The 27,885-nt window shown below is 38.9% G+C and overlaps 2 protein-coding genes across 6 annotated transcripts in view; one reads left to right on the forward strand and one right to left on the reverse strand.

Annotated features, from left to right (window-relative positions):
* The window catches only part of LOC120456148 (rhoGEF domain-containing protein gxcJ), a 49,039-nt gene that overhangs the window by 13,262 nt on the left and 7,892 nt on the right, over positions 1-27,885 (forward strand). For 3 of the 5 annotated variants that reach the window (XM_039642780.1, XM_039642789.1, XM_039642805.1), the window contains 4 exons: positions 11,998-12,093; positions 19,693-19,869; positions 19,921-20,238; positions 20,302-20,499. In XM_039642780.1, coding sequence (XP_039498714.1) covers positions 11,998-12,093; positions 19,693-19,869; positions 19,921-20,238; positions 20,302-20,499 — 789 coding nt within the window. The remainder of the gene's footprint in view (positions 1-11,997; positions 12,094-19,692; positions 19,870-19,920; positions 20,239-20,301; positions 20,500-27,885) is intronic. The other 2 variants (XM_039642796.1, XM_039642813.1) reach the window with 2 other exon arrangements.
* On the reverse strand, positions 27,042-27,575 carry LOC120456169. Its single transcript, XM_039642829.2, has 2 exons — positions 27,185-27,575; positions 27,042-27,125 (listed from the first exon to the last, which is right to left on the reverse strand). The coding sequence occupies exons 1-2, from the start codon at positions 27,533-27,535 to the stop codon at positions 27,105-27,107; spliced, it is 372 nt and encodes a 123-aa protein (XP_039498763.1). The 5' UTR covers positions 27,536-27,575; the 3' UTR covers positions 27,042-27,104.

Here is a 27,885-nt window from a genome sequence, read left to right on the forward strand (position 1 = left end):
TTTTCACTTAAACAATATTACAAGACACTATTATCTGATTTTATTTTCGATCGTTCTCGATCCGATCCCGAAACAGACTGACTCTTAGATTCTAAATCCTGATCCATTCAACCTCGGCCAGAAGCTTTTCTTTGGAAACTTCTTGAACTTTCAATTATGTTTAGAATAAAAGCTTGATGCTGAAATTATTTCTCTGCATTGTGAAATTCAATTATGCTGACCGATGCAGTTTGATTGAAGCGCAATAAGTTGACCATGGTTTGGTCTCCAAGCGGAAGCTGTGTTTTTTTTGGAGTTTGATAGTTTATCTTAGCGGGTAGCTAAGTGCTGGCAAAAGCAATGAATTTGTTTATAAACTGGGATAGAGTGCTATGTTTACGGGTTGGATAACTTGCATGCTTTTCATAGTTACGGAGATCGAGGCGTTCATAGGAACAGACGGACGGACAGACGGAACGGACACATCTTTGCTGAAAACGACTTGAAATTTCCCACTTTTTATTATACCCGTTACTCGTAGAGTAAAAGGGTATACTAGATTCGTTGAAAAGTATGTAACAGGCAGAAGGAAGGGTTTCCGACCATATAAAGTATATATATTCTTGATCAGGACCAATAGCCGAGTCGATATGACCATGTCCGTCTGTCCGTCTGTCCGTCTGTCCGTCTGTCTGTCCGTCCGTATGAACGCTGTGATCTCAGGAACTACAAAAGCTAGAAAGTTAGGATTAAGCATACAGACTCCAGAGACATAGACGCAGCGCAAGTTTGTCGATTCATGTTGCCACGCCCACTCTAACGCCCACAAACCGCCCATAACTGCCACGCCCACACTTTTGAAAAATGTTTTGATATCTTTTCATTTTTGAATTGGTCTTGTAAATTTCTATCGATTTGCCAAAAACCTTTTTGCCACGCCCACTCTAACGCCCACAAACCGCCAAAAGCTGCTACGCCCACACTTTTGAAAAATGTTTTGATATCTTTTCATTTTTGTATTGGTCTTGTAAATTTCTATCGATTTGTCAAAACACTTTTTGCCACGCCCCCTCTAACGCCCACAAACCGCCCAAAACTGCCACGCCCACACTTTTGAAAAATGTTTTGATATTTTTTCATTTTTGTATTGGTCTTGTAAATTTCTATCGATTTGCCAAAAAACTTTTTGCCACGCCCCCTCTAACGCCCACAAACCGCCCAAAACTGCCACGCCCACACTTTTGAAAAATGTTTTGATATTTTTTCATTTTTGTATTATTCTTGTAAATTTCTATCGATTTGCCAAAAAACTTTTTGCCACGCCCACTCTAACGCCCACAAATCGCCAAAAGCTGCTACGCCCACACTTTTGAAAAATGTTTTGATATTTTTTCATTTTTGTATTGGTCTTGTAAATTTCTGTCGATTTGCCAAAAAACTTTTTAAATTTAAATGCTGAGTAACGGGTATCTAATAGTCGGGAAACTCGACTATAGCGTTCTTTCTTGTTTTTTTTTTTAATAGTTACTCGTCGAGTAAAAGGGAATACTAGATTTGTTTAAAAGTATGTAACAGGCAGAAGAAAGCGTTTCCGACCATATAAAATATTTATATTCCTGATCAGGATCAATCGTCTGAAATCGTCTTCTAGCTTCAAAGCGAACGGTCGTGTTTTTTTTTTCTGCGCTCCGCATTTATTTTTGTTTTGCCAAATCCAGCGGTGGATTTTAATAAATCCTTGAATAATTCAATTTCGTAATCAGTACTAGTTAAAGTTCCGTTCGCTTCGCGAGTGAATCTCTTGAGATTTGTGCATTATTTTAATAAATTAATTAAATCTGTTCTCTTTCTGCGTTTTGTTTACTCTGTATTTTGTGCGTTGTCCGTAGTGCTGTTTGGTGTTGTTTTTGTACTTAACTGCACGGTGTACCCGCTCTCTTGCTCTCCCACACAAAATCCTAAAGGGCAGACTGCGCTCTTGCGGTACATTTATGATTTTGGTACGTTGGTCTTTTGGTACGTGCACTGTGGTCCAGAATTCGATTTTATTGGCATAAGTTCAAAAAATTAATGTACAGACTTGAAACTTTGTACATTTGGTTGTTAGATCACAAATAGTTTGCACACCAAATTTGGTCCGTGCGACCACACCCTCTCTTGCCTCCCATATTAACTACTGGTATGACTCAGGAGTCAACGAAATTATATTGTTTTTATACCCGTTACTCGTAGAGTAAAAGGGTATACTAGATTCTGTGAAAAGTATGTAACAGGCAGAAGGAAGCGTTTCCGACCATATAAAGTATATATATTCTTGATCAGGATCAATAGCCCAGTCGATCTGGCCATGTCCGTCTGTCCGTCCGTCTGTCCGTCCGTCTGTCTGTCCGTATGAACGCTGTGATCTCAGGAACTACAAAAGCTAGAAAGTTGAGATTAAGCATACAGACTCCAGAGACATAGAAGCAGCGCAAGTTTGTCGGATCAGGCTGCCACGCCCACTCTAACGCCCACAAACCGCCCAAAACTGCCACGCCCACACTTTTAAAAAATGTTTTGATATTTTTTCAGTTTTGTATTGGTCTTGTAAATTTCTATCGATTTGCAAAAAAAACTTTTTGCCACGCCCACACTAACGCCCACAAACCGCCCAAAGCTGCCACGCCCACACTTTTAAAAAATGTTTTGATATTTTTTTCATTTTTTGTATTAGTCTTGTAAATTTCTATAAATTTGCCAAAAAAAAATTTTGCCACGCCCACTCTAACGCCCACAAATCGTCAAAAACTGTTGAAGACTCTCCTCCTGCATTTTGGTAAGATAAGTTTCGGTGTCCCATTTGCTGTGGTGCCTTGGAGTTTTCAAAATCACTAGCAAGAATTGTTATTTTAGACGCCATCCACTTAGTATGTTTGGAAATAAATCGGTCTAGTTGTCTGTTACACTCGTGCAGTTTTCTTTTAATAAATAACTCAAAATTGACTATTTTTTTGTCTATCTCTTCTGTCTTTTTCGATTCCAGATTATTGTTGTTGATTGTGGAGTAAACGTAATCTGAAACATAACTTATTTGACGATTGTTACGCCTCCAAATGTCAAAGGTGTCGCTATGTCTGAACTCGAACTTGCCTATATAAAATCAAATTTTTAGAAAACGAGCAAAAATGGGCAAAAGATATTACTTCACCGTCAGACAATAGTTAAAGGTACAAACTGACGTTTTAAACTTTTGTCAGAAATTGTCAGAAAATGAGTTATACTCCACAAAGGACAGGGGACACGTAAGAATTTTCTATTTAATTACACATAAATTGGATGTTAAGCAACACAAAAACAGTACAACTACACATTTATTACATACTACTACATACGTTGACCTTTATTTTCCATATTTTACTATAATTCATGGATGTGTATTAACAATGTTTCACGTGCAAAAGTAAGCAAATAATATAGCTCGAATTGCCTTCTCGCAATCAGCTTTTCAACACTGCACTTTTAAAAGCTCATAAAAGGCTTTAGTGAAGGTTTCGGTCAATATACCACTGCAGTGGTCAAAACACACTTAACTATGGAAAACAATGTTGTCTGCTTCCAAAACATATGCCGTCAGGTAATAAAGCCTGAGCAGTCAAAAATTACCTGTTGGCTAAGTGATAGAATGGTGCACACTAAGTGCGCTGGCTTTAACGGCCGAACAATCTAATCTAATCTTGCCTAGGAGTTACGAATGAAATTAAACTTTTTATGCGCCAAACTAAAGGTGGCTTGAAAGGACTGATCACCAGTTTTGGCGTGGCTTAAGATAGTTTTCGTCGAGCTGATGATCTTCTTTCCGCGCTAGATTCACAATTTAATAGCGTCAAGCTATTAGAGGAATCTCACAAGCGCAAGAAAGCCGCTAAGGGTAGGCCGCCTAAGGGGAATTCTCCAGCAACCTCCGGCAAGCGATCAACAGGACTCCACAGCTAATTAGTTGATCGCAGCCAACCCTCAAATGTTGCTTAGATCGGCCGGTAAAAAAGATTCGGAGCAATCCGATCAATCCGTTGTGGAGGGAGTCCAGCCTGGGATTCCGTTTTGTCCGCACTGGTTTCTCAACTCAATAGCTTACCACCACAAAGGAATATTAAGTCCGGTTACCCGCACAAGTTGGCAATTCAGAAATACAACCTGCAGTACCAAAACCCCTCTCGGTGGTTCGACTAAAGAAACAAATTTTCGTTTCTCGGCTTTCCCCGTCTGATGTATTGTCTTATATACAAGACAAAACAAAAGCCGACAACATAAAAGTGGACAAATTTAACTTAATCTTTCAAGATAACTGTCCCTAATGAGCTATTCTCGACCATATGTTCTGGTGATTTTTAGCCGGATAGTATGGTTCGAAGCTAAGATTAAAAATAGAAAAAAAGGGCCCGTGGGACTTAAACTTTCCTCACGTGCTGAGAACTGCAACGAGTATGCTTAAGTATGAACAAATACTCTGTTCAAAAAGAGAATCAAATCGTTACCAATTAACACGACCTTGTCCATTCAATATAAGTATGCCCAGCGTCAAACTGATTTGAATTAGAGCGAACTGTGCACGAACTGTAGGGAATCAGAATCGGCTATACGGTATGGGCTACTTCGGTTGCAATCAAAGTGGATCGGCTAAAGCCGTACGACGTTCCATAGTATTGAACGTCTTGATTGATTTGTTTTGATTTGGTTTGATTCAAATCATTTGAGGTATACTCGAGTAAAAATGTATGAACTGTAGGTATGAAGCGAAAACTGAACGATTCTCATAAAAAGAAAGTAACTTCAGGAATATATTTATTTATTTATTTACACATATGTCTTTACTTTATGGCAGGAAATTTTTATAAATTGAATTTAAAACAAGAGAGAACGCTATAGTCGAGTTCCCCGACTATCTGATACCCGTTACTCAGCTAGTAGAAGTGCGAAGTCTTCAACACTGACAGTTTTTGGCGGTTTGTGGGCGTTAGAGTGGGCGTGGCAAAAAGTTTTTTAGCAAATCGGTAGAAATTTAGAAGACTAATACAAAAATGAAAAAATATCTAAACATTTTTCAAAAGTGTGGGCGTGGCAGCTTTGGGCGGTTTGTGGGCGTTAGAGTGGGCGTGGCAAAAAGTTTTTTTGCAAATCGATAGAAATTTACAACACCAATACAAAAATGAAAAAATATTAAAACATTTTAGTTTTGGGCGGTTTGTGGGCGTTAAAGTGGGCGTGGCAGCATAATTCGACAAACTTGTCGAAAAACTTGTCCCTGGAGTCTGTATGCTTAATCTCAACTTTCTAGCTTTTGTTGTTCCTGAGATCTCGACGTTCATACGGACAGACAGACGGACAGACAGACGGACGGACAGACGGACATGGCCAAATCGCCTCGGCTATTTATCCTGATCAAGAATATATATACTTTATATGGTCGGAAACGCTTCCTTCTGCCTGTTACATACTTTTCAACGAATCTAGTATACCCTTTTACCAAAGACATTATAATAATGTCTTATTCCAATGTCTTTGCTTTTACTCTACGAGAAACGGGTATAAATATTAGGCTATCGACTGAGCCAGGTGCAATGACTCGAGTAAATGCTTTCAGTTAGTATGATGTTCTACCCGAACTCTTTCAAACGCTTCAATCATACACATATGAATCATTTTCGGTTGTATCCTACAATATATACATGAATCCTTCATATACATGAATCAAACCGAAAGAATCGTTGAAAGTCCAAATCAGTACTCGAGTTTGAACAAATATGTTTGACTCGTTGCAGCTCTCTGCTCACGTGGCCAGATCACTGGCCCCTCCCCCTCTACTACTTCTTTATCTTCAAAAAACTAAAATCTAGTCTCACTATCTGTTATCAAAATTTAAGAGGCTTGTGTAGTAAGCTTACTAATTTGTATTCTAATAGTCTTTCCTTTGCATCCCATATTATTGTGTTTACAGAGACTTGGTTAAAACCGGAGATACTTAACTCCGAAGTTTTCACAGGTATGTACACAGTATACAGGCATGATCGTCCCTCCAGGCGGGTAGGTGGAGTCCTAATTGCTGTTAGGTCTACCCTCACGTCAGTGGAGGTACTTTTTGACGAGTTCCGTAACTTAGAATTCTTATGCGTAAAGCTGTCATTTTCTGACAGCTATGTTTATATTTCGAGCTCTTACATTCCGCCGTCTTCTGAATTTCCTGAATATATAAACCATTTGTCCGCTATCCAATCCGTTTCAAATAGACTGTCCGATAGGGACCAACTAGTTGTTCTAGGTGACTTTAATATACCAGGCACTAAGTGGTCCTCAGAAGAACATGCGAATATTCTTCTGCCTACAGCACAGCATGACTTTTTTTGCATGACTTTCATTTGTCTTTCATATGTCATCTATACGGATTTTAGTAAAGCATTCGACTCTGTTAATCATTCACCTTTATTAAAAAAAATTGATTTATTAGGTTTCCCTGTTGATCTCCTAAATTGGATTCTAAAAATCTAAATGGCAGGACGCAACGGGTCCTCTTTAAAAATTATCTTTCTTGTATTCTCCGAGTCACATCCGGTGTCCTACAAGGGAGCCACCTAGGTCCGCTCCGTTTTACCTTATTTATTAACGACCTTCCCTTAATAATAAATCATTCGCGTGTACTAATGTACGCTGATGATATAAAATTATGCTTGCAATATAAGGACATTTCTCGCCATTTGGACTTACAATCCGATCTAGATAGCTTTCAAACCTGGTGCCGTGATAACGTATTAAACTTAAATGGCTCTAAGTGTAAAGTTATGACCTTTTGTCGTGCCAACTCATGCACGCGATTTACACTCTAAGTGGGTGCTCTTGGGACAAATTAACACATGTCGATGATCTTGGTGTTCTTGAATTTTCAGACCATACTTCGTCTAATGTCAATATGGCCAGATGTGCGTGGTTTTATAAAACGGTAGTCAAAAGAATTTGATGATCCTTACATGACCAAAACCTTATTCATATCTCTAGTCCGTCCGATTCTTGAGTATGGATCACCTGTGTGAAGTCCACAATCCGAAGTTTACTTAGACCGCATTGAATCGGTTCAAAAGAACTTCGTACTTTTTGCCTTACGGCGTCTTAATTGAGATGCAAACCTTAGATTACCTCCTTATTCAAGTAGACTAATGTTAATTAACTTACCCTCCTTAGCTAACCGTAGAACTTCACTGTTCCAAGCAGATTTAATAGATTTTTTTTTTTTTATTCCTTGCTATTCCTTACGGGAACTTAGGTCTAATACGAGAGCTTTCCATCTAACTCTGTTTTGTGCTGTCTGTTTAGCATTTTCCCATGTGATGTTTATTTGGGCAAGTTTTTGTTGAGCAGTTTCTCTTCATTTTGCTCTTGGCCTTCCTAACCTGCTTCCTTGGGGGTTCCAGTCCAGTGCCATCCTTACTATGCTACTAGGGTTTCTCCTGAGAGCGTGCCCTATCCAAATCCATTTCTTTTTCCTTATTTGGGTGTGTATCGGGGGCTCGCTCGTAACGCGCCACAGCTCTGTGTTGGCTATTTTGTTTGGCCAGAATACCCCACATATGATTCTCAGGCATTTGTTGCTGAAAACCTGCAGTTTCTGTGTTATTTTCTTCGTTGCGAGCCATGTCTCACTTCCGTATAGCAGTATGGATTTCACACACGCATTGTAGATCCGGAGCTTGGTTCGTCGGCTTATTTGTCTCTTTCTCCATATGGGGTTATAGTCTCCCAAATACTGAGCGGGCCTTGCAATGACGACTAGAGACATCATCATCCACTCCTCCACTGCTGGATATGATGGTGCCAAGGAATGGGAAGCTGTTGACGAACTCGATTGGGTTCCCATATATGATGATGTTTCCTTGGTTGAAGTGGTTGAATCGCATAATTTTTGCTACGTTTATCTCGAGACCGACGCTGCTGGCTATCCTGACGAGGTTATCACTTTTTCTCTGTATGTCGCTAAAAATTATGTACTAGAAATTACGTACCTTTAATTTTAAATCAATGTAGATCTAATTATGAGTTGCATGATCCCTACAGAGTATTATGTTCTGACTATAATAGATTCTATACTATTATCTCTAATTCTGACCCTCTGCCGTTCTTAAAGCGATCAATACTAACGTATTTAACAAATTCTTAGATCTTACTAGTTTACATATATTTCCCCGTCCTTTTCTGTCTTCTATATCGCGTCTATCTTCCCGCGATTCGAGCCGTACGATACACGGCAGCGCCGCTCGGTCGGTTGGGCGGGAGGTGTGGCCGTGGGACTCGCGCCTTAAAAAAAAAAAAAATTAGCCGAGTCGATCTGACCATGTCCGTTTGTCCATTCGTCTATATGTACGTCGAGATCTCAGGAACTATAAAAGCTAAAAGATTGATTTTAGGTATATGATGATTGATATGATGATACAGATTCTTGATACGCCCAAACCTTTAAAAAGCATGTTTATAAATTTGTCAGCTGTGGGTTCATTAGTTTGTGAGGCATAGCATTTTGAGTGAGTCTACTTTTGCTATTGTGAAGAAAATGGATAAACTTAAATCTCGCGTGTTAATAAAAAACTGCTTTTCAAAAGGAAAAATACAGTTTATGCAAAAACTTGGCTTGATAATAAGCTTGCAGACACTGCCCTAGGAAAATCAACCATCAAGGATACCAATCCTTGTTTAGACGTGGTGAAATGAGCACCGGGAAAGGAAACGCAGTGAACGCTCAAAAGAGGTTGTTATTGACAAAAACATCAAAAAAATCCACAAAATTATATTGGATGACGAGTTGATGACTCCGAGCAGTGTTTGAAGATGTTCAAGCGGGATAAGCACGAGTTTTTTTTGTAGATATGTGAAAATGGATGAAACATGGTTACATCATTTCACTCCGAGTCCAATCGCCAGTCATCCAAAGCGAGCGGGATACGCGTGGAATATTTTCATTGATTACATTGAAAAAAGAAGGACAAGCAACTGTTAGTATTAGTATGGAGTTGTTGTACCGTTTGAAGAACGAAGCCGCCAAGAAAAGGCCGCATTTGAATAAAAAGATAGTGGTGTTCCACCAAAACAATGCAAAAAAATAACATAACAAATAAAAAGTTTGTGAGAACGATGCCAAAAATTCATGAATTGGGCTTCGATTTGCTTCCGCATCAGCGTATTCTTCAAAAGAATACTCGCTGGGGAGAAATTTTAATCGAATAAAGAGGTGATCACCGAAACTAAGGTCTACTTTGAAGCAAAAGAGAAATCGTACTACGTACTCAGTGTATTACCCTGCATAACTATGTTAAATAAAAAAAAACTATTTTGCCAAAAAAAATATTTTTTACTATGGTAGGCCGGGGACATTTCGATTGACCTGTTAAACGCAGCACAAGATTGTTGACACATGTTGTCACGCCCAATCTAACGCTTACCAACTTTTGAAAAATGTTTTGATATTAATTCATATTTTTATTAGTCTTGTAATTTTCCTATCGATTTGATAAAAAAAAAACTTGTTTCCACTCTAACTCCCAAAACTTCCTCGACATTTTTTTTAATTTAATTTGCCATTTCTGCCAGAAAAATGTGAAAATTTCTTGTTCGCACTTTTACGGGTATCTGGTAGTCGGGGAACTATCAGACAAATTATTTAGATATGCTGGGAAATCAGTAGAGGGCGGGATGTTAGAGCATGTAATATAAACAGAGCTATCAGAATATGACAACTTTACGCATATTAATTTTACGTTACGGGATTCATTAAACCTTTAATGTTTTTAGTCCAGAAGAACATTAAGACCGGGTTGACAAACTTCTGACCAAAGAGTACTAACTTTTGGTGTAAGCCGCGTTTATTGGGTTGACACGATAAAAGTTCATTACTTTACACTTGGAACCATTTAAGTTTAGTACGTTAGCACGGCACCATATTTGAAAGGTGTCTAGATCGGATTGTAAGTCTGGTGGGGGGAAGAAGTGTCCTTATACAGCAGACAAATTTAACATTGTGAATGTCTTATTACTAAGGGAAGCTCATTAAGAAATTAGGTAAAAAGGAGCGGACCATGGTTACTTCGTTGTGTAATGCTGGAGGTGAATCTGAAAATACAAGAAAGAGAACCAAATGGAGAGTGAAAACAATTTTAACAAATGAGAACCCTATAGTCGACTATCTGATACCTTATACTCAGCTAGTGGAAGTGGGAAGGAGAAATCAGCACTGACAGTGGCAAAAAGATTATAGGCAGATCGAGCAAAATGTTCAAGAATAACAAAAATATGAAAAAATATCAAAACTTTTTTTGGGCGGCGTGTGGCCGTTAGGGTGGGCGTGGCAAAAAGATTTTTGGCAACTCGAAAGAAATTTACAAGGCTAAGAAAAATGTAAAAAAATATCAAACCATTTTTCAAAAGTGTGGGCGGGGCAGTTTTGGCCGGTTTATGGGCGTTAGAGTGGGCGTGGATAAACCTTTTTCTCCAAATCGATTGAAATTTACAAAACTAATACAAAAACAAACAAATATCAAAATATTTTTAAAAAGTGTATGCGTGGCAGTATTGGGCGGCTAGTTGGTGTTAGGCCAACACTGACCGTGACCCACTGACTTTCAAAAGTGTGGGTGTGGCAGTTTGGGGCGGTTTGTGGGAGTTACGGTCAACAAATTTTGGCTAGACCTTTTTATTCAATATGATCAATGAAAATTATTCCACACGCATCCCAAAATACAGACACCATAGCATTGCCAGCCTTCTGTTGGGCTTATGCTCACTGTGGAGCAGGTTCATCGTGTGCAGTCCACTCGGATGACTGTCGAGTGGACTTCGGAGTGAAATGAAACATGGCTCTTTCATCCATTGTCACATATCTACAATAAAAATCGAGTTTATTACGCTTAAACATCTTTAAACACTGCTCCGAATCATCAACTCGTCGTTGTTTATGCTCAAAAGTGTTTAAGGTCGCGCGGCACCCACTTTGCACAGAGCTTTCTCAAATCCACAAATTCATAAATCATTGAAGTACACGTTCAGTTAATATCTAAAGAGTTTTAGCTATTTCATTTAATTTCAGTTTACAGTCATTCAATATTATGTTTATCTTTTCGTTAATAACAACCTCTTTCCACTGCTCTCACCGTCCTCGGTGCTCATTTCAATACGACTAAACATAGCATACCAATTTATAAAGGTTGATTTTTCTGGGGCAGTGTATGTAAAATCAATTTTTTCATCAACTGGAATTTTTTCCCCCCTTATAAATTAGTATTTTATCAACACTCGAAATTTTTTGTATCCATTTTCTTCACAATAACAAAAGAAACTTTATTCAAAATGCTATAACTGACAAACTAATGAACACACAGCTGACAAATGTAATAGGGAGATCCTTGAAACCGTCAAAGAATCTAAACTCCTTAGATTCACTGTCCCAATATGTACATTTAAAAAGGGATTTTCAAATTCTTGTAGATTCAAAATGTGGTTAGAAACTGCACGTGGAAGGAGTAGAAAAAAGTAGAAAGTCCTGCAACGTATAAACCATCCACAGTGCTCCATCTAGTAACTGGTGTCGCTGGGATAAAAGCTTTAAAAGCACTTTGGATGTATGATCAAAGATGACAAAGCGGTCAGAAGTTGATTTAAAACACGAGTCTGTGAAAGTATATCAGTCCTTCACTGATAATCTAGTGACATACTCTATATCCTATATTTGCAAAGCAACGATTATGTTTGTCGCCTCTCAGTGCGAACCCGTACGAGAACATGGCCTCCACCGTCTGAAAGAAGAGACAACGACGATATTTTGATACTCAATGGCACGGACTGACCCGGTGGAATGATATAATAGGAGATATTTTTATAATATAATATATGAATTTACATCTTAAACAATGGGCGAACGGCAAACTTGCCATGCAAAAAAAATAAGTTCAATACCTTTAGAGTACATATGTATGTCTTAATTATAATTTTTTAAAATTATATTTTTAGGAAACAGAACTGCAACGACACAGACGTGGTCATGTTTTAAAGGAACTTTTTGAAACGGAGAAAATCTACGTTAATGAAATAGAGACCATCTTAAAGGTAGGAAATATTATTGTGGTTGAAAATGCCTTTAAAGTAAAACAGAAGAGAGAACGCTGGACGTTAAAGTGGGCGTGGCAAAAAGTATGTCTGCAAATCGATAGAAATTTACAAGACTAATAAAAAAATGCTAATATATAAAAATATTTTTTAAAAGTATGGGCGTTTGTGGGCGTTAGGGTGGGAGTGGCCAATAGTTTTTTTGCAAATCGATAGAAATAGACTAATAAAAAATAAAAAATATCTACGTATTTTTTAAAGTGTGAAACTGTATACTTAATTCCAACTCTAGTAGATAATCCAAAAGTAGAAAGCCGTGGTTGGTTCCGTAGAGAAAGATGTGTGCAGGGGTGTGGCCTGTGGTATCATATTTAGTCTTGGGATTGTATATGTTAAGTATTGTTTCTATTTTGCTTAGTTTTGTTTCGTCGTCGTTGAATGTTTTGATTATGTGAAACTTTTCATTAATTTAATTAATTGTTTTATGTAGTCTTTCTATGTCCACCAGCTGCAAATCGATTTTCTCACTCTCAAGCCCTCGCTTGAGGGCCAAGAGGAAAATGCGCCGTCTTTGTCCGCCTTTAATAATTTTGGCTTGTCAAGCCGGTTGAATATGCGCATATGCGCATTTTTGCATTTAATTGAGTCTTTTGTTCTTATTTCTTCTAATTTGGCGAATTTCGAATAAATGTCCATGGGTGTGGTTTTCTTGAGCATGTCTGTGTTACGGTGTTACGAGTATGTTTTTGCTAGATTACAAATATTGCATTCATTTATTATTTACGGTGGTAACCAGCTTGGTGGCTGATGGTCACTAGATATTTGAAAGTGTCTTCCAAGTCTTTGTCGCCCACACAATTGCAAAAAGTTCCTTTTTAATTGTGCTGTAGTTCCTTTCGTGTTTATTAAGCGTTCAGCTTATATAACTATGCGCATGTCGCTCTTCTGAGAGTACTGCACCCAAACCGACATTACTTGGTTAATGTAAATTTCTTTGAAAAGTCGGGCACTTTAAGAATTGGGTCGTCTGATATTAGATATTTTAATTTTTTGAATGTCAGTCATATTCTGGGCTGGTAATGTCAATTCTCGTGTTCTTTTTAACACTTGGGTTTTTCTCATGGGTTTACCGATGTCTGCAAAGTTTGAATTAACTTACGGTAGTATTCTGCCTGGGGTGTCGAGAATGTAATTATGTCGATACTTATTTAAGAGTGGTCGCAAAATATTATTTATGTACCGTTAAAAGGTGGCAGGTACGTTTTTTAATCCGAATGCCATGCGTAAGAATTCATAATGACCGTGTCTTAATGATCAATCTTAAAGATCTGATTCTAATGACTGAATTATTTCTTGGTTGTCTGAGCATGGTGTTAGGTGCCATGCTAACATTTTAAAGGTGACTTATTGCTGCTCTTGCCTCTGCCCAAACTTTTTTTCTTAATAAGAGGTCGTAGTTTTCAGAGAATGGGTGCAATCAAAATTTCGCTGGGGTATGCATCTACTTTTATTAATAATGAGTGGTCCATTGCTGGTATGAATGAGAATATTGCAATTCTGTACTGGTATGTCAAAAATGTTTTGGGATTTCATGTTAACTGCGAAACCGGTATCAATAGGACATTTGAAATTATTTTCTCTGCATTTCATTGTTATATATTGGGGTTTTTCAAGACTTTTGGCTGAAAAGCTGAAAGCTGTTGCGTACACCCTTTTTGGGAGATCGTAAGACTTTGAAGATTCAAAACCAGAATCTAAAAGCAGGGGAAGGGGTACCATCACCCCGTTGACTCAGTTGGATTGCGACAAAGAAAATGCAAGTCGACAATAAACAAGTCTCCGATGACCCGGTCAGCGGCCGCAATAGATTGCAGAAAGTAAAGAAAATCAACACCAGTTCCCAAAATAGGGGAAAGCGAGAAATATGATTCCTAGGTGGGAACACTTGGCATAGAAGACCAATAGATCAGAAAAAGCTCTATGCCGGTATAAGAAGACCATGGCTCACCGATGAAAAGTCAGTCAGTACCCGGGTAAGCACCCGTAGTCCGTCGGTACCCGGGAAAACATCCGTAGTCAATACCCAGAGGTAATCATCCGTACATCAAATACCCGGGCAATTATCCTTCAGTCTATCGCCGGGAAGACTCAAGGATAACTCCAGTCACGAAGAAAAATGTCAAGCAGCAAGGAAACTAGCATCCTTTAAAAGAAATAACAGGACTAACAAGGAACACACTTTGAAGGAAGACCATAGTTCCACGAAACTCTCAGGATGGGCGGCTTGTCGACCACAAGCAGGAAATAGAAGGAGTGCAGCATACCCTGGAATTCATCGCTGCTATACTGATCTTCCTGGCTCTGTTAAAAATCGTGAAAATGTACAAGAAATCCGTACAGCGGAGGAGGGACCATCACCATACCCTGGACAGGATAGCATCTGGACAGGATTGCATCAGCAAAAACAAGCAACAGCAAGTGCTCGCTCCAAGTAACCTGAGAGCCGAATGGCAGCCAAAGCGTGCTACAAAAGAAAAGAAACCGAACTCATTCATACATTTATATATATATATAGGCAGTATATATACTTAGTGTATTTTTTTTTTATTTTGTGTCTGTCTATATCTTATTATTGTTCGGTTACAATTAATTGGTGCACGAAGGTATATGTATGTATAACTTCATCAATCTCATTGCTCCGGAATAAAGTGGGGTAAGTTTGACGGAACCGTGTTCCCTAGTTTTCTCTATATTCATATATGTACATATATTCTCGTGCTCATTTTTATTTCTACACCATTAGTAAATATAAGTATATTGTGTCAGGTTTCAAGAAAAATATCTTATTGTTAGCCTCTTCCAGGCAATTTATTTCATTAATAGAAGTTAAATATTTTGTGTTCGATATTGTTTAAATAAAAATTACTTTTCAGCGACGAGTATCCGCCTTTTTTCTGTTATGCAAAGACAAGAGCCCTTAGAGCGACGTTTGTAGTCGTGAATAGCCAACAATTTTTGTTGACGTGAGCACCTTTGCTTGGTGAGGAATTCGATACTCCTCGCTAAAAAAATTATAGCCAACTTATCAAATTTTTGTATGCCAGCTTTTTAATTCTTTTTTGTATTACATGGCACTAGCCAACGATTATGCTATTGTAACTACAACAAAATGAGTAGGTAAACATTTCCAGAAGGGGTGCTGACGCGCGAAGTGGAGTAGGTCAAAAACGATGACATAACGTTTGACGGAACATCGGATGCCCCTCCTTTGGCCTGAGGGTTTTCCAGGACACAGGCACGAATACACCGACGTAACAGCTTGTTCGACATTGGTTGTCATTGTATGTCTCGTTTGTATTGATCTGCTGTGGCAGTTGTGTTATTTGTAAACTTCGTTTGTTTTCGTCAGTTTGATAGTGATACTCCGGACAATAGTCCGTATGGTCGTAATTTGGATAGTAAAAACGGTCATGAGGAATATATTGCTGATAAGCAATAAGTTACATCTCTTGATTAAACGATTCATCCATACTAATACTAGTCTGTCCACGGTTAGATTATCTTGATCGCTTTATTGGTTGGTTGGGCACATGGAAACTCGAATTACTGATTGTTAATCTAAAGTTTGAAAGTCGGCTCGGTTGAAAATTATGGTTTGTATTGGAGCAAAAGGGTGTTGAATGTCGATTATTAATTAGTGGTGTTATTTTGTGGGTCTGGATATGATACATTTGATATATTTGGGGTCTTGGTATGGTACTGGTGAGTTATAATGTAGGAAAGGTTGTGGATATCTTCTGATGTTGTTATTAACTAACTAACTAGACTAGTATTGTGATTAAAAGACATTTGTGGCTTATCAGAGATATTTTGTGTTTGGGTAGTTGTACTTATTATGATTTATTTGTTTATACATGTTTTTCTCTTCTAAAAGGTTTATAAGTGATCGCAAATCTGGAATGTTTTGGTTATTTATTCCTAAGTATCTGTGTGTAGCTAATTTTTCAAAAAGGGATTTAATTAGTCTTAAATATAGAGTTTTTCTATAAGGTTTTCTTCTAATTCAAGCTTACTGGTAAGTGTTTGTCTGCGGTTTTCTACTTCCTCCAGAAATGCTGCCGGACACTGCCTCTAAGTGGGATCTTCCGAAATGCTTTAAAAAAACGTGGTTAGCGGTCTGGGGCTTATAGTTGAGTACCAATTGTCATTGAAGCTGGGGCCAGGTGCTCATGTCGTTGGCCTCAATTCAACGCATAACGTCTCCGCTAGTGCTGTGTTCGAAATGCCCAAATAAGATCTGCTGTGTTCATTTCCGGTAGTATGTAGTCAATTCGGCTGACAAAGGTATATAGCGTGTCCGTATCACCGTTGAATTTCCCCACAATGCCAGTCTGGTAGACAACTTGGGTCGTATTGCTATCCGCCAGGGGTGGCACGTTTGTCATTTTGCTGATGTTCTTGTTTTCAAAATAATTAATTTATTTATTTGTATTCTTAGTTGTTAAAAAGATGGTTACACCCATTACTCGTAGAGTAAAAGGGTATACTAGATTCGTTGAAAAGTATGTGACAGGCAGAAGGAAGCGTTTCCGACCATATAAAGTATATATATTCTTGATCAGGATCAATAGCCGAGTCGATCTGGCCATGTCCGTCTGTCCGTATGAACGTCGAGATCTCAGGAACTATAAAAGCTAGAAAGTTAAGATTAAGCATGCAGACTCCAAAGACATACGCAGCGCAAGTTTTATGTTGCCACGCCCACTTTAACGCTCACAAACCGCTCAAAACCGCTTCAAAAATGTTTTGATATTTTTTCATATTTGTATTGGTCTTGCAAATTTCTATCGAATTGGAAAAAACTTTTTGCCACGCCCAGTCTAACGCCAACAAACCGCCAAAACATGTCATTGTTTAAATTTCTCCTTCGCACTTCCACTAGCTGAGTAACGGGTTTCAGATAATCGGGAAACTCGCCTATAGCGTTCTCTCTTGTTTTATTTTGTAGCGAATTCAAACGATTTTTGTTTAATTTCTTTTGTGAAGTTTGGAAGCGATGCGCGCTTGCATAATTGATTGCAAAGCGAACAGCAGAACGGCTAGTTAATGGTGTATGTGAGTGAAAAAGGAGAGCTTATTAGATTTTGATGTACTTCCCACCTGTTTGCATGGCGAATAGCTTGACATGAAAAAATCCATAGTCATGGATGTCATGGATTCCCACTTTGGAATTAATTTTTTGAAGGTTGTGTCTTCCAAACGCCAATCACTTACCGGATCCAACTATTAAAGAAGTACTTGGACGATGATGCACCCATCGAGCTGTCCCGTTGTGCCCATTCCATTAAGAGCGCAAACATGAGCCTTAAATGTATCCGACAGTTCACAAAACAATAAAGGGAAACTACTCTGCCCTGCCCTCAGCCCCGGAATCTCAGTGTGCCTGAAGAACAGTGCTATAGCATAGTTTCCATCCTCGGATGGTGTTCAACGCAGTGTCTTTCAGACATGATCGTAGATGCTGTAGCTTTTCTATATTCGTGAGGTCGGGATTGTGAAAAATGGCCGCCTTTAAAGGTTAAGTGGGATTTTGGTCTTTAGCGACGCTACTTTCGACTTTGAAATGAACAACAATAATTTATAACCTTCGGTAGTTTTTCTACGAATATAGACGCAAGCTTCTTAAGTTATCATGGATTCGTCGGCAAAGGCATGTAACACTGTACCGGTGACATCGTGTCGGTATGCACGAACCGAGGAATATATATCTCATCCAGTTGAAACACGAGTGATTTTTAGCAAATTTTAAGCTGTTTCCAAATGCATAGGAATCGACTCTTATTAAGCTAAAGTTCCAGCAATAGAATCTTTTCTTTAATCACAATGGGACTTAATAGGCCGAGAGGGTCAAACAGCTTTGATGTCCGTATTAGTATGTTTCGTATTGTCGCTCAGAGACATGTTATGGACAGAAATGTCAATTTAGAACTTGAAGGCATCTTCGCTAGGCAACCACGACATTCCGGACGCCCTATTTGACTCTGAATCCGAGAAGAACTTCAGACTTAATTGTATTTAGCTCCTCTACGCTTGAAGCACCAGTTAACATTAGAGAGCTTTACACGGGCAGCGGCTTTGCCCTATGTCGGGGTGACGCTACTGATGGCCACAATTATACAAAAAAGTTATGTCGGCAAAGGTTGAGCGGGGATGCCTTTGCGGGGCGCGCTTTGCCATCTCTCCCCGAACTGAAGATTCAAAAATGTCATTAAATTTCAACGGAAAGTACTTTTAATGTTCACTGTATTTAATTTTTTATTTAATGTTGCAAGCAATTGTTTGTTGCGATTTAATCAAATTTTAAGCTTTAAACAATGTTGTTTGATTTGCACTATCTATTGTTAATGGGGTCATCAAATGTTTAGCGAATACCCTTTTCTTTTAGCTATTATTATTAATTAGACGACGATTTAAATGTACGACGATGGTCATATGCATAGGTTACAAAAGCGAATGAGAAGAGAGACTTAATGGCATAGCGAACAGAAGAACGCTAAGCCAAAAGAACAGGCATGATTACAAGTGAGAAATAGAGCCAGAAAGACAAGCTTAGATGCTCCCGAGGCTCCTCTGCTTAATTGTGTCTCCAAAGTCGAAAACGGTACATTTGGTACATTCTTTTTAACGAATCTAGTATATACGTAAAAGGTATAAAGGTCTGGTGTCTACAAAATAGGAAGTTATGATCAAAAACTACAACATTTTTATAGGGTGTTTTTTTTAGAGGTATAGAACTTTAAATTGCAATAAAACAACGATGGATTATTCGATTGACATGAATTTTATTGACATGAAAGATAATCTTGTGGCATTACATTTTAAATATGATTTCTGGCATATGACCGCCACGGCTGGCTCGGATGTAGTCCAATCTGGACGTCCAATTTGCAATGACTTTTTCCAATATTTGGCCGTATATCGGCAATAACACGGCGAATGTTGTCTTCCAAATGGTTTAGCGTTTGTGGCTTATCCGCATAGACCAATGACTTTACATAGCCCCACAAAAAGTAGTCTAGCGGTGTTAAATCACAAGATCTTGGAGGCTTATGAAAAATCGGGAACAACAGCAATCTCGTTTTGGGCCCATTCGACGAATCTACGCCTTGCTTGATGATCGTTTGGTTTCAATTCTTGCACGAGTTGGATTTTGTAAGCACGCATGACGAATTGCCAAACCAAACTGAGAATAAATCACTTGACAGCTGTTAAATCGGTCGCCATCTTGAACAGTAATGCCAACTTAAAGTTCTATACCTCTAAAAAAAACACCCGTTACAATTAAATACATTCCCAATTCGATCCGACTGTTGCTCCGACATTGACAAGCGATTTCCAGAGACAGACGCAGCGCAAGTTTGTTTACTGATGCTGCCACGCCCACCCTAACGCCCACAAACCACCCAAAACTCTCACACTCTTACTTGTTTTTCCGAAAGGATTAAACCAAATCAATGCATTTACATTATATTTTTTTCTAGATTTATTAGTCATAGTTCATATAAGTTACAATATATTAAAATTACAAATGACTTTTAGGGCTACTATGATCGCTTAAACTCTGACGAAAGAGCTCCTGCCAGTCTGCAAGGCAAAGCAAATGTGCTTTTTGGGAACCTTCATGAGCTCTACTCATTTCATAATGATGTATTTCTTAAGGATCTTGAAAACTGTATATCAGTCACTGAACGCGTCGCACTATGCTTTGTTGAAAGGGTACGATTATTAAAATTAAGCAACGAGTTTTTAAATCAGTTTCTTTTACAGCGCGACACATTTTATCAATTATACTCATTTTATTGTCAAAATATCCAACGCTCAGAGAAATTGCGTGAAACCTTAGTGGATACTCATATGTTTTTTCAAGAATGTCAAATAAGACTTGGACATAAACTTCCTCTGGCTGCATATTTGCTTAAGCCAGTTCAAAGAATAACAAAATACCAGCTTCTCTTGAAGGACTTGCTGCTCTTCAGTGACAATGATAGCTGCAGATATGAACTTAAAAATGCATTGGACTGTATGTTAATTGTTTTGAAGTGCGTAAACGATTCGATGCACCAAATTTCAATAACAGGGTTTCCGGTAGGTAGTAATTTCCAAATATATAAAAGATCATTAATCGGACATTAATTGCGTTTTTTAAAGAGTGATTTAGCACAGCAGGGTGAGCTTTTGATGCAAGACTCATTCCAGGTATGGATACAGTCTAAAAAGGACATTCGTCTTCGAATAAAGCCAAAACGGCGACATATCTTTTTATATCAAAAGTCTTTGCTGCTTTGTAAGCAAACTTCAAAACCGGAATATAACAAAAGCAGCTATCAATTTAAAGGCGATGTTAAGGTGAGTCATATTATACAAATTTATTTATCAAATTTTTAAATATAGTTTCTATTCATTTGTATGGCAAAGCGGCATATCGATTTTAGTTTTGCAAAGTAGTCCATCTCTGTCCGTCTGTTGCTTCGCAAAAGAATGACAGAGCTTACGTAAGCAAATTAAATCTATACAATAAATAAATAAATTAATACAATAGCCGGAGTTCCTTTACACTCGGATACCAGATTATCAGCTATTGGATCAACTACTACACTCTATATGGTTGGAAACATGTGCTTTTGCCAGTTACATACGTTTTATTGAATATAGTATAGTCTTTTAGTATACGCCCGTTATAACTCCTTAATGACTACAAATAATGTGGTCACTACTAGTGATTAATAGTGAGTCTCAACAGAAGAATTCTTCTACATATCTCCCTTGCTAGTTGAGTAACTGGTATCTGATAGTCGAGGAACTCGACGATAGCGTTCATACTTACTTGTACTTACAAATTAAATAAAGTCGTTGTACTTTCCCATGGTCTTCTGAACCCAGACTGCTTCAGTCCTGCACTTTAAAATAAATCAACACAGAACAATAATTCCATTTATATTTATGACTTTATTCGTCGGAATGTATTCTGCCGTTTAAATATTATATTTCAATCCGTTAGGATTATTATACCCGTTACTCGTAGAGTGAATGGGGATACTAGATTAGTTGAAAAGTATGTAACCGGCAGAAGGAAGCGTATCCGACCATATAAAGTATATATATTCTTGATATAGCCGAGTCGATCTGGCCATGTCCGTCTGTCCGTCCGTCTGTCTGTCTGTCCGTATGAACGTCGGGATCTCAGGAGATCTAAGGACTTGCAGCGCAAGTTTGTCGATTCACGTTCTTACGCCCATTATAACGCCCACAAACCGCCACGCCCACACTTTTGAAAAATGTTTTGATTTTTTTTTAAGTTTGTATTAGTTTTGTAAATTTGCAAAAAAAACTTTTTGCCACGCCCACAAACCGCCCAAAGCTGCCACGCCCACACTTTTGAAAAATGTTTTTATATTTTTTCACATTTTGGTTAGCCTTGTAAATCGATTTTATCGATTTGGCAAAAATCTTTTTGCCAATAATTTTTTTTTGTTGTTAAAAACCGGTTAAAACTAACTTAAATATTTTCAAAGAAAGCTGGGTGCCCCGGTGACAACAGCGCTACGCGCAGAATGGATCAGCGGGACTACAGTGGGACGTTGCCTTGTTCCCGGTGTATTCCTGTACCCCTTTATAATAATTTTAATCTTTATTGTGCTAGCCTTAACTTAAAACTGGTTGACCAACGCCTTTAAAAGGTCCTTTACAGCGACTAGCGGGTTCTAGGCGCTAATCGTAAGGAACTGCATCCTCGTGACTTTTGACAGCGCTCAAAAAATGCGACTCCCTCCAGCACCGCTTCCAGATCGCTCTTTATCAGCAATGCGCTCCCGTCTCCAACATCGTTAAGATCGAGCAGAAGGTTCTTTCATTGTGATACTTGGTTCACTAACGGGGTTAGAAACGTCCGTTTGTGCGTAGCTGTCCCTTTAGGTTGGGGATGGTCTGCTGAGATTTGCTCACGATTTTTTCTTTTTTCCTCTGCACTTGGGGCACCCTGGGAGGGCATTAGTGTTCGCGTTTCAACGTTCGTCCGCCATATCCAACTCCCTGCTGCCGTGTTCCTGGAGAGCCTTCATCCTAGCCAACATTGCTTTCATCTGGTCGTTGATGTTTCGCACCTGCTTGACGTTGGTTAGGATTTTAATCCAGTCCAATTTCCGACAGCTTATCGGCACCAAGGGGCTGCCTATCGGCCTTCCTCCTTTTTGGAGGTGTTTTGCGGCATGACCCGGGGGCTGCTTGGGGTCCTTTCCCGCTTTGTCCTGTCCTGCTCATCTCCCGTCTCAGCAAGGTTTGACCCGCCAATCTGTAGTGGCGCAGGAGTCTTTGGCAAGATCAGCGAACGCAAGATTTTCGTGCTACATAGGAAAGCTCCCGCGTTGTCCATTTCTCTCTCGATTTTGCTAGTTGCGTTCACTGTCAAGGCGGCCAAGCTTGCCAGGTTGGTTCAGAGCGTGATTAATTTTTTCTTTCGTTACAAAAGTTCTAATATCTTTGGAACCAATGCGTTAATTTCCATTCTGTAAAAAGTATTTTAATTAGTGGGCTTTCTATTAGGCGTTTGTAACATTCAATAGAAAAAAAACCAGTGTTGTCCCAGTAATTTAGTAAAAATCTTAGTTGCTTTACAAAAGTATTTTTTTTTATAATGCCCAACTATGAATAGAGATTTAAAGTGATTGCAGCAGATTGCAGCAGATTGCATCAATGAAATATACCTCATGTTGTAGCTTATTTAATTCTTGTTCAGATTATTGTAATTTTAAAAACCACTTTTACCGATTTTGGGAGAATTTATAGATTTTAGACTTAACCCTACTTTTCCAAATTCAGAGTAATCTCATGCTAAACTGGAGTTAAACAAGGCAGTTGCTGAATTGTTTCGTTATAATACCCGTTACTCGTAGAGTAAGAGGGTATACTAGATTCGTTGAAAAGTATGTAACATGCAGAAGGAAGCGTTTCCGACCATATAAAGTATATATATTGTAAAATCTTTATTTTCTGATCTTCACACTTCTGTTCGTCTGGCGCCTTCTCGAGAGAGTGTCCGTACTCCTTCGATCGTGCACCGTCGATTATAATATATCGAGTGCCCTTCTTATCGATAGTTACAGTGTTACCTTATTTTTAACTTATAATATTTACATTATTTACATTCGGCCGACCTGACTACAGATCGACCACGATCTTTATAAGCAAAGGGCAACAAGTTCGTTAACATTACTTATCCAAGGCTTAAGTCTAGCAGGTTCTAACACGCCTCTAAATGGCAGTTGAGTTAACTGGCAATCATCAATATCAACTACTTCGTATCGATCATTATCAAACACACGACTTATCCTATAAGGCCCACGGTACTTAGGGGCAAACTTCTTATTAATTCCTGCAGTAGTATCAACATTTCTGATGGCCACATAATCACCTACTTGATATTCACGAGGAGCTTTATGTTTTCTACTGTATGACTCTTCATTTCTTATCTGTGAATTTTGGATATTAACAGATGCGTTCTCACGGATGCTTACAAGATCTCTAGGTTCATCATTGAATTTATTCTCTAAATACTCAGAAAGCTCATCAACTACAGGTCCCTTTTGTACTACTCCAAACAATAAAACACTAGGCGCTACTTGAGTGCTACTATGTACTGCGTTATTGATGGCATATTCCACTTTATTAAGTAATTTGTACCAATCGGACTGACTAAGAGGTTCTGCTAATTTCCCTAGCATTGGCGTTAACACCCGGTTTACACGCTCCACCTGGCCATTAGCCTGAGGCGCTCCTGTGGCCACTTTTATGTGCTCAATGTCTCGCTCTTGGCAAAAGGTGGTGAACTCAAGTGAAGTAAAACAAGTACCGCGATCCGATATAATCCTATGGGGTCGACTATAAAATCAAAGTATTTACTCAACGCATCTCTCGCTTCTCTTGTACTAGTCGTATTAACGGGAAAAAGTTTGACAAACTTGGTAAAAGCATCAATAACAACCAGGAGATGCTTTCTCTTTGAAATGATACTCGGTAAGGGACCTAAATGGTCTATATGGAGTGTATGAAACGGAATACAAGGTTTAGGGATACTATGCAAGGTTCTGTTATGAATAGATCTCGGCACCGAATGCAAAATGCACGAAAGGCAATTTCTAATAAAATGCTCAACTTTAGTTCTCATTTCTGGAAACCAATAGGTCCTTCTTAAATCCTTAACACACTTATCTGCTGCCAAGTGACCTAGTTTTTCGTGAGATTTTCTAATTAGCTGTTCTTCCATACAAGCCGGTGCATACAAACAATAAGAATCGTCCACGTTCTTTCGACATACTAGTCCATCCCTTAACTCAAAGTTACGCACGTTTCCTCTCTCTAGTTTCTCTCTCAAATGAACTATATTTTTATCCCTCATTTGCTCCGTTTGTAGAATTAGGTCTACGTCATCAGGTGTGGCTCCTACAACTCCAACTAACGGTATTGATTTTAGAAAAGCGTCCTCACGAAACTCCAATTTATCATCTCCCCAGGCCTTTTTACTACCGTTCATGTAGTTACTGGCCGCTTTCTCACAATTTATTCCACCATTCTCTTCCTCTTCTTCTTCACGAAGGTTTTCTTCCAAAATAACACGAAGTCTCTCTAAGGGATCTTCACAAAGGTCATCAAGTGGCACCCTGTCAACAAGGTTGTCTCTACGGATTTCTAAAAGGCTTTGAATTATGCTATCTCTACTGTTGTCTCTAAGGTTGGTATCTACGGATGTCTCTACGGTCTCAACAAGTTGGTCTCTACGGTTCTCTAGAAGTTGATCTCTACGGCTGTCTCTACGGGTTTCCTTAAGGTTTTCTAACAAGTCTTCATTATCGCCAAACTCACTATCTTTTAACAACTTGACAACTTCTATCTGTCTGCTTAAAGCGTCCACATGGGCCATATTTACACCCGGTCTATGCATAATCGAATAATCGTAATTCTCTAACTCAAGGGACCATCTGGCAATCCTAGGATTAATAGCTTTTCTACTAAGAGTTTGCACTAACGAATTACAATCCGTAATTATCTTAAACGGTCTATGCTCAAGGTATACTCTAAACCGACGCAACGCATTTATTATCGCTAGTGTTTCCAGCTCAAAACTATGGTACCGGGATTCTGCCGCAGTGGTTTTACCGGAATAAAACGAAATAGGATGCATTTTTCCATCATCTTGTCGCTGCAATAGTATAGCTCCAAATCCATGGGCACTGGCATCCGTATGGAGCTCGGTTTCTCGACCAGGACTGAAAATGGCTAAAACTGGGGGATTAGCTAAAGCGTTCTTTAAATCTTTAAACGCTTTTAATTGCTCATCATTCAGTGGAAAAGGACCCCCTTTCTTCAACAACTCTGTCAAGGGTTTAGCTATACGCGCAAATGACAGGACGAAACGTCTAAAATACGAAAAGAATCCTAAACAGGAGTGAAGACTATGAACATTCTGCGGCACAGGGAAATTTCTCAAGGCTTCCAAATGCGATTCACTAGGCTTTATCCCGTATTTACTGACACTGTATCCCAGGAATTCGCATTCCTTCTTCAAAAATATGCATTTCTTCTTGTTTATCTCCAAATTATATTCGCTAATACGAATCCAAAGTTTTCCCAAAATCTCTAGGTGCTCATCTACTGTCTTAGTCGCAATAACAATATCGTCCATATAAATTACTAGGCTCTTCTTTCTTATAAAATCTGAAAACGTTTCTGAAATAAATCGTTGAAACACTGCCGGGCCATTTTTCAATCCAAAAGGCATCCTCAATTACTCATATTGTCCTTGAGGGGTAACAAATGCTGTATACGGCACGGATTTTTCTGCGACCTCTATTTGATGAAACCCGCTCTTAAAGTCAATCACAGAAAAACAACATTTCCCTTCCAAATACTCTAGGCAATCTTCAATAAGGGGCAAAGGAAAATTATCTTTAACGATACGCTTGTTCAAACCACGGTAGTCAACGCACATTCGAATTTCACCAGACTTTTTTTTCACAAGGACCAAAGGTGACGCATAAGGTGAGGCGCTAGGACGTATTACTTTTTTCTTAAGCAAATCATCAATGATTTCCGCTACTTTCTCCCTCTCAAAATAAGACAAACGTCTCGGAGAACAGTAAAACGGAGTGGTATCGGTTAATCTAATAGACATCCGATATCTAGGTGCAGTGTTATAATCGTATTGGTTACTAGAATAATGAGATTGAATAATTTTTTCACACTTATTTGCAATTTCCAACCCAAACTCAAAGCCTATCTCAAATGAATCCTCTAATGATGGCTCAATGTCAGCCAAAAATCTCTGCGCATCACTGTCAGTACCCAAAATTTCTACAGAATTTTCATTATCTAAACCAGAGTTGTGATTATGACTTAAATTTATGGGATTATGAATAGCTGTACTTAAATTATTTGTATTGTTCATTTTAGCGGTGAAAAGGGAAGAGTCTTTAGATTTATAAGTATCACTATTGATTTTTTTATGATCTAATTGAACGTTTATTACCTTCAGTGCGTCTCGACCAATTAATACTGGGAGTGGTAATATTTTGTCATCAACTATATTTAAGAGGATAGAATATGTTTTCGGGGCTTTCAAAATGCCCCAAATCAAAATTTTAGGTCCCCCTACACCAGAGTACTTCGATTTCTTTGAACTTAAAACAATATTTTTCGGAATTAATGACTTACGAATTAAGCTTACCGGGCTGCCGGTATCAAATAGACTTAAGATAGAAATATATTTTCCCTTTTCACCTCGCAAACCTCAGATCTCGATTTTTTGAATCGCTGCCAAGATCTCTGATCCAGACTTCTCCTCATCCTGCAGTACTGCCGGCCTGGTTGACACCCTCCGCTCGGGTCATTGCTGGTACTTATGATCCACGCTAAAGCACTTGAAACAGGCCCCCTCCGGCCTCTTCGGTTGTTTGCACTCTCTAGCCATGTGTCCCATTTGCCTACAATTGTAGCAACGAATGTTATCGGGCATGGACACACGGACTTGGGGCGTCACCACTTTTGTTTTCTCCGCCGACTTTGAAATTTGGGCCGTCATCTTCTTGAATTTGTCGTAGATCATAATTTTGTTTCGCAACTCCTCCAAAGAACTACAATAAGCCATTGCAGACGCATCTCCGGATTCATCTCCCAAGCCTTTTACGATGAATCGAATAATATCTTCTTGTGCCAACTCTACTTGTCGCGCAATGCCGCACATGGAGAAAAAATACTGGAGAGCACCCTCGTCAGGTAACTTCTTCCTGGCTTCCAGTTGCTTGAACACATCGAATGCAGTAATCTTGAGGTCAAAAACGGCTATCAGCTCTGCTCGCAGACTCGGCCAATCCAAAGTTGCCGTTTCGTTCATAAACACTCTTGCTGATCCAGACAGTAAACGTTTGGCGATAATAAAACGTTTTTTCTCCGGCACGCAATATATATCCATTATATTCGAAAAGTCGTCGATCCAACGAAGCACAGGGTATCCATTGTCTCCAGAAAACGATTGAATTAGGGCATTCAAATCACTCATATCAATGTTGTCTTTTTGAGCTGATTTATTTTGGCCCAACGCGTTTTCTAAATCAGCCACTCGTTTGCGCGCAGCGTACAGCTTTTCAACTTGCTGCAAATGTTGTATTTCTGCCTCGACGTCCGCCATCACTCGATCACGACGCTACACGTTCGCAGCCGCCACATCAGAACCTTCCAGAATTT

Source organism: Drosophila santomea, chromosome 2L, assembly GCF_016746245.2.
Source record: "Drosophila santomea strain STO CAGO 1482 chromosome 2L, Prin_Dsan_1.1, whole genome shotgun sequence".
Taxonomy (NCBI): domain Eukaryota; kingdom Metazoa; phylum Arthropoda; class Insecta; order Diptera; family Drosophilidae; genus Drosophila; species Drosophila santomea.

Coding starts and splice junctions, on each gene's coding strand:
- LOC120456169 (XM_039642829.2), bottom strand. CDS start 27,535: ATGAACGAAACGGCAACTTTGGATTGGCCGAGTCTGCGAGCAGAGCTG. Junction 27,126..27,184: donor AGTCGGCGGAGAAAACAAAA/GTGGTGACGCCC, acceptor CTACAATTGTAG/GCAAATGGGACACATGGCTA.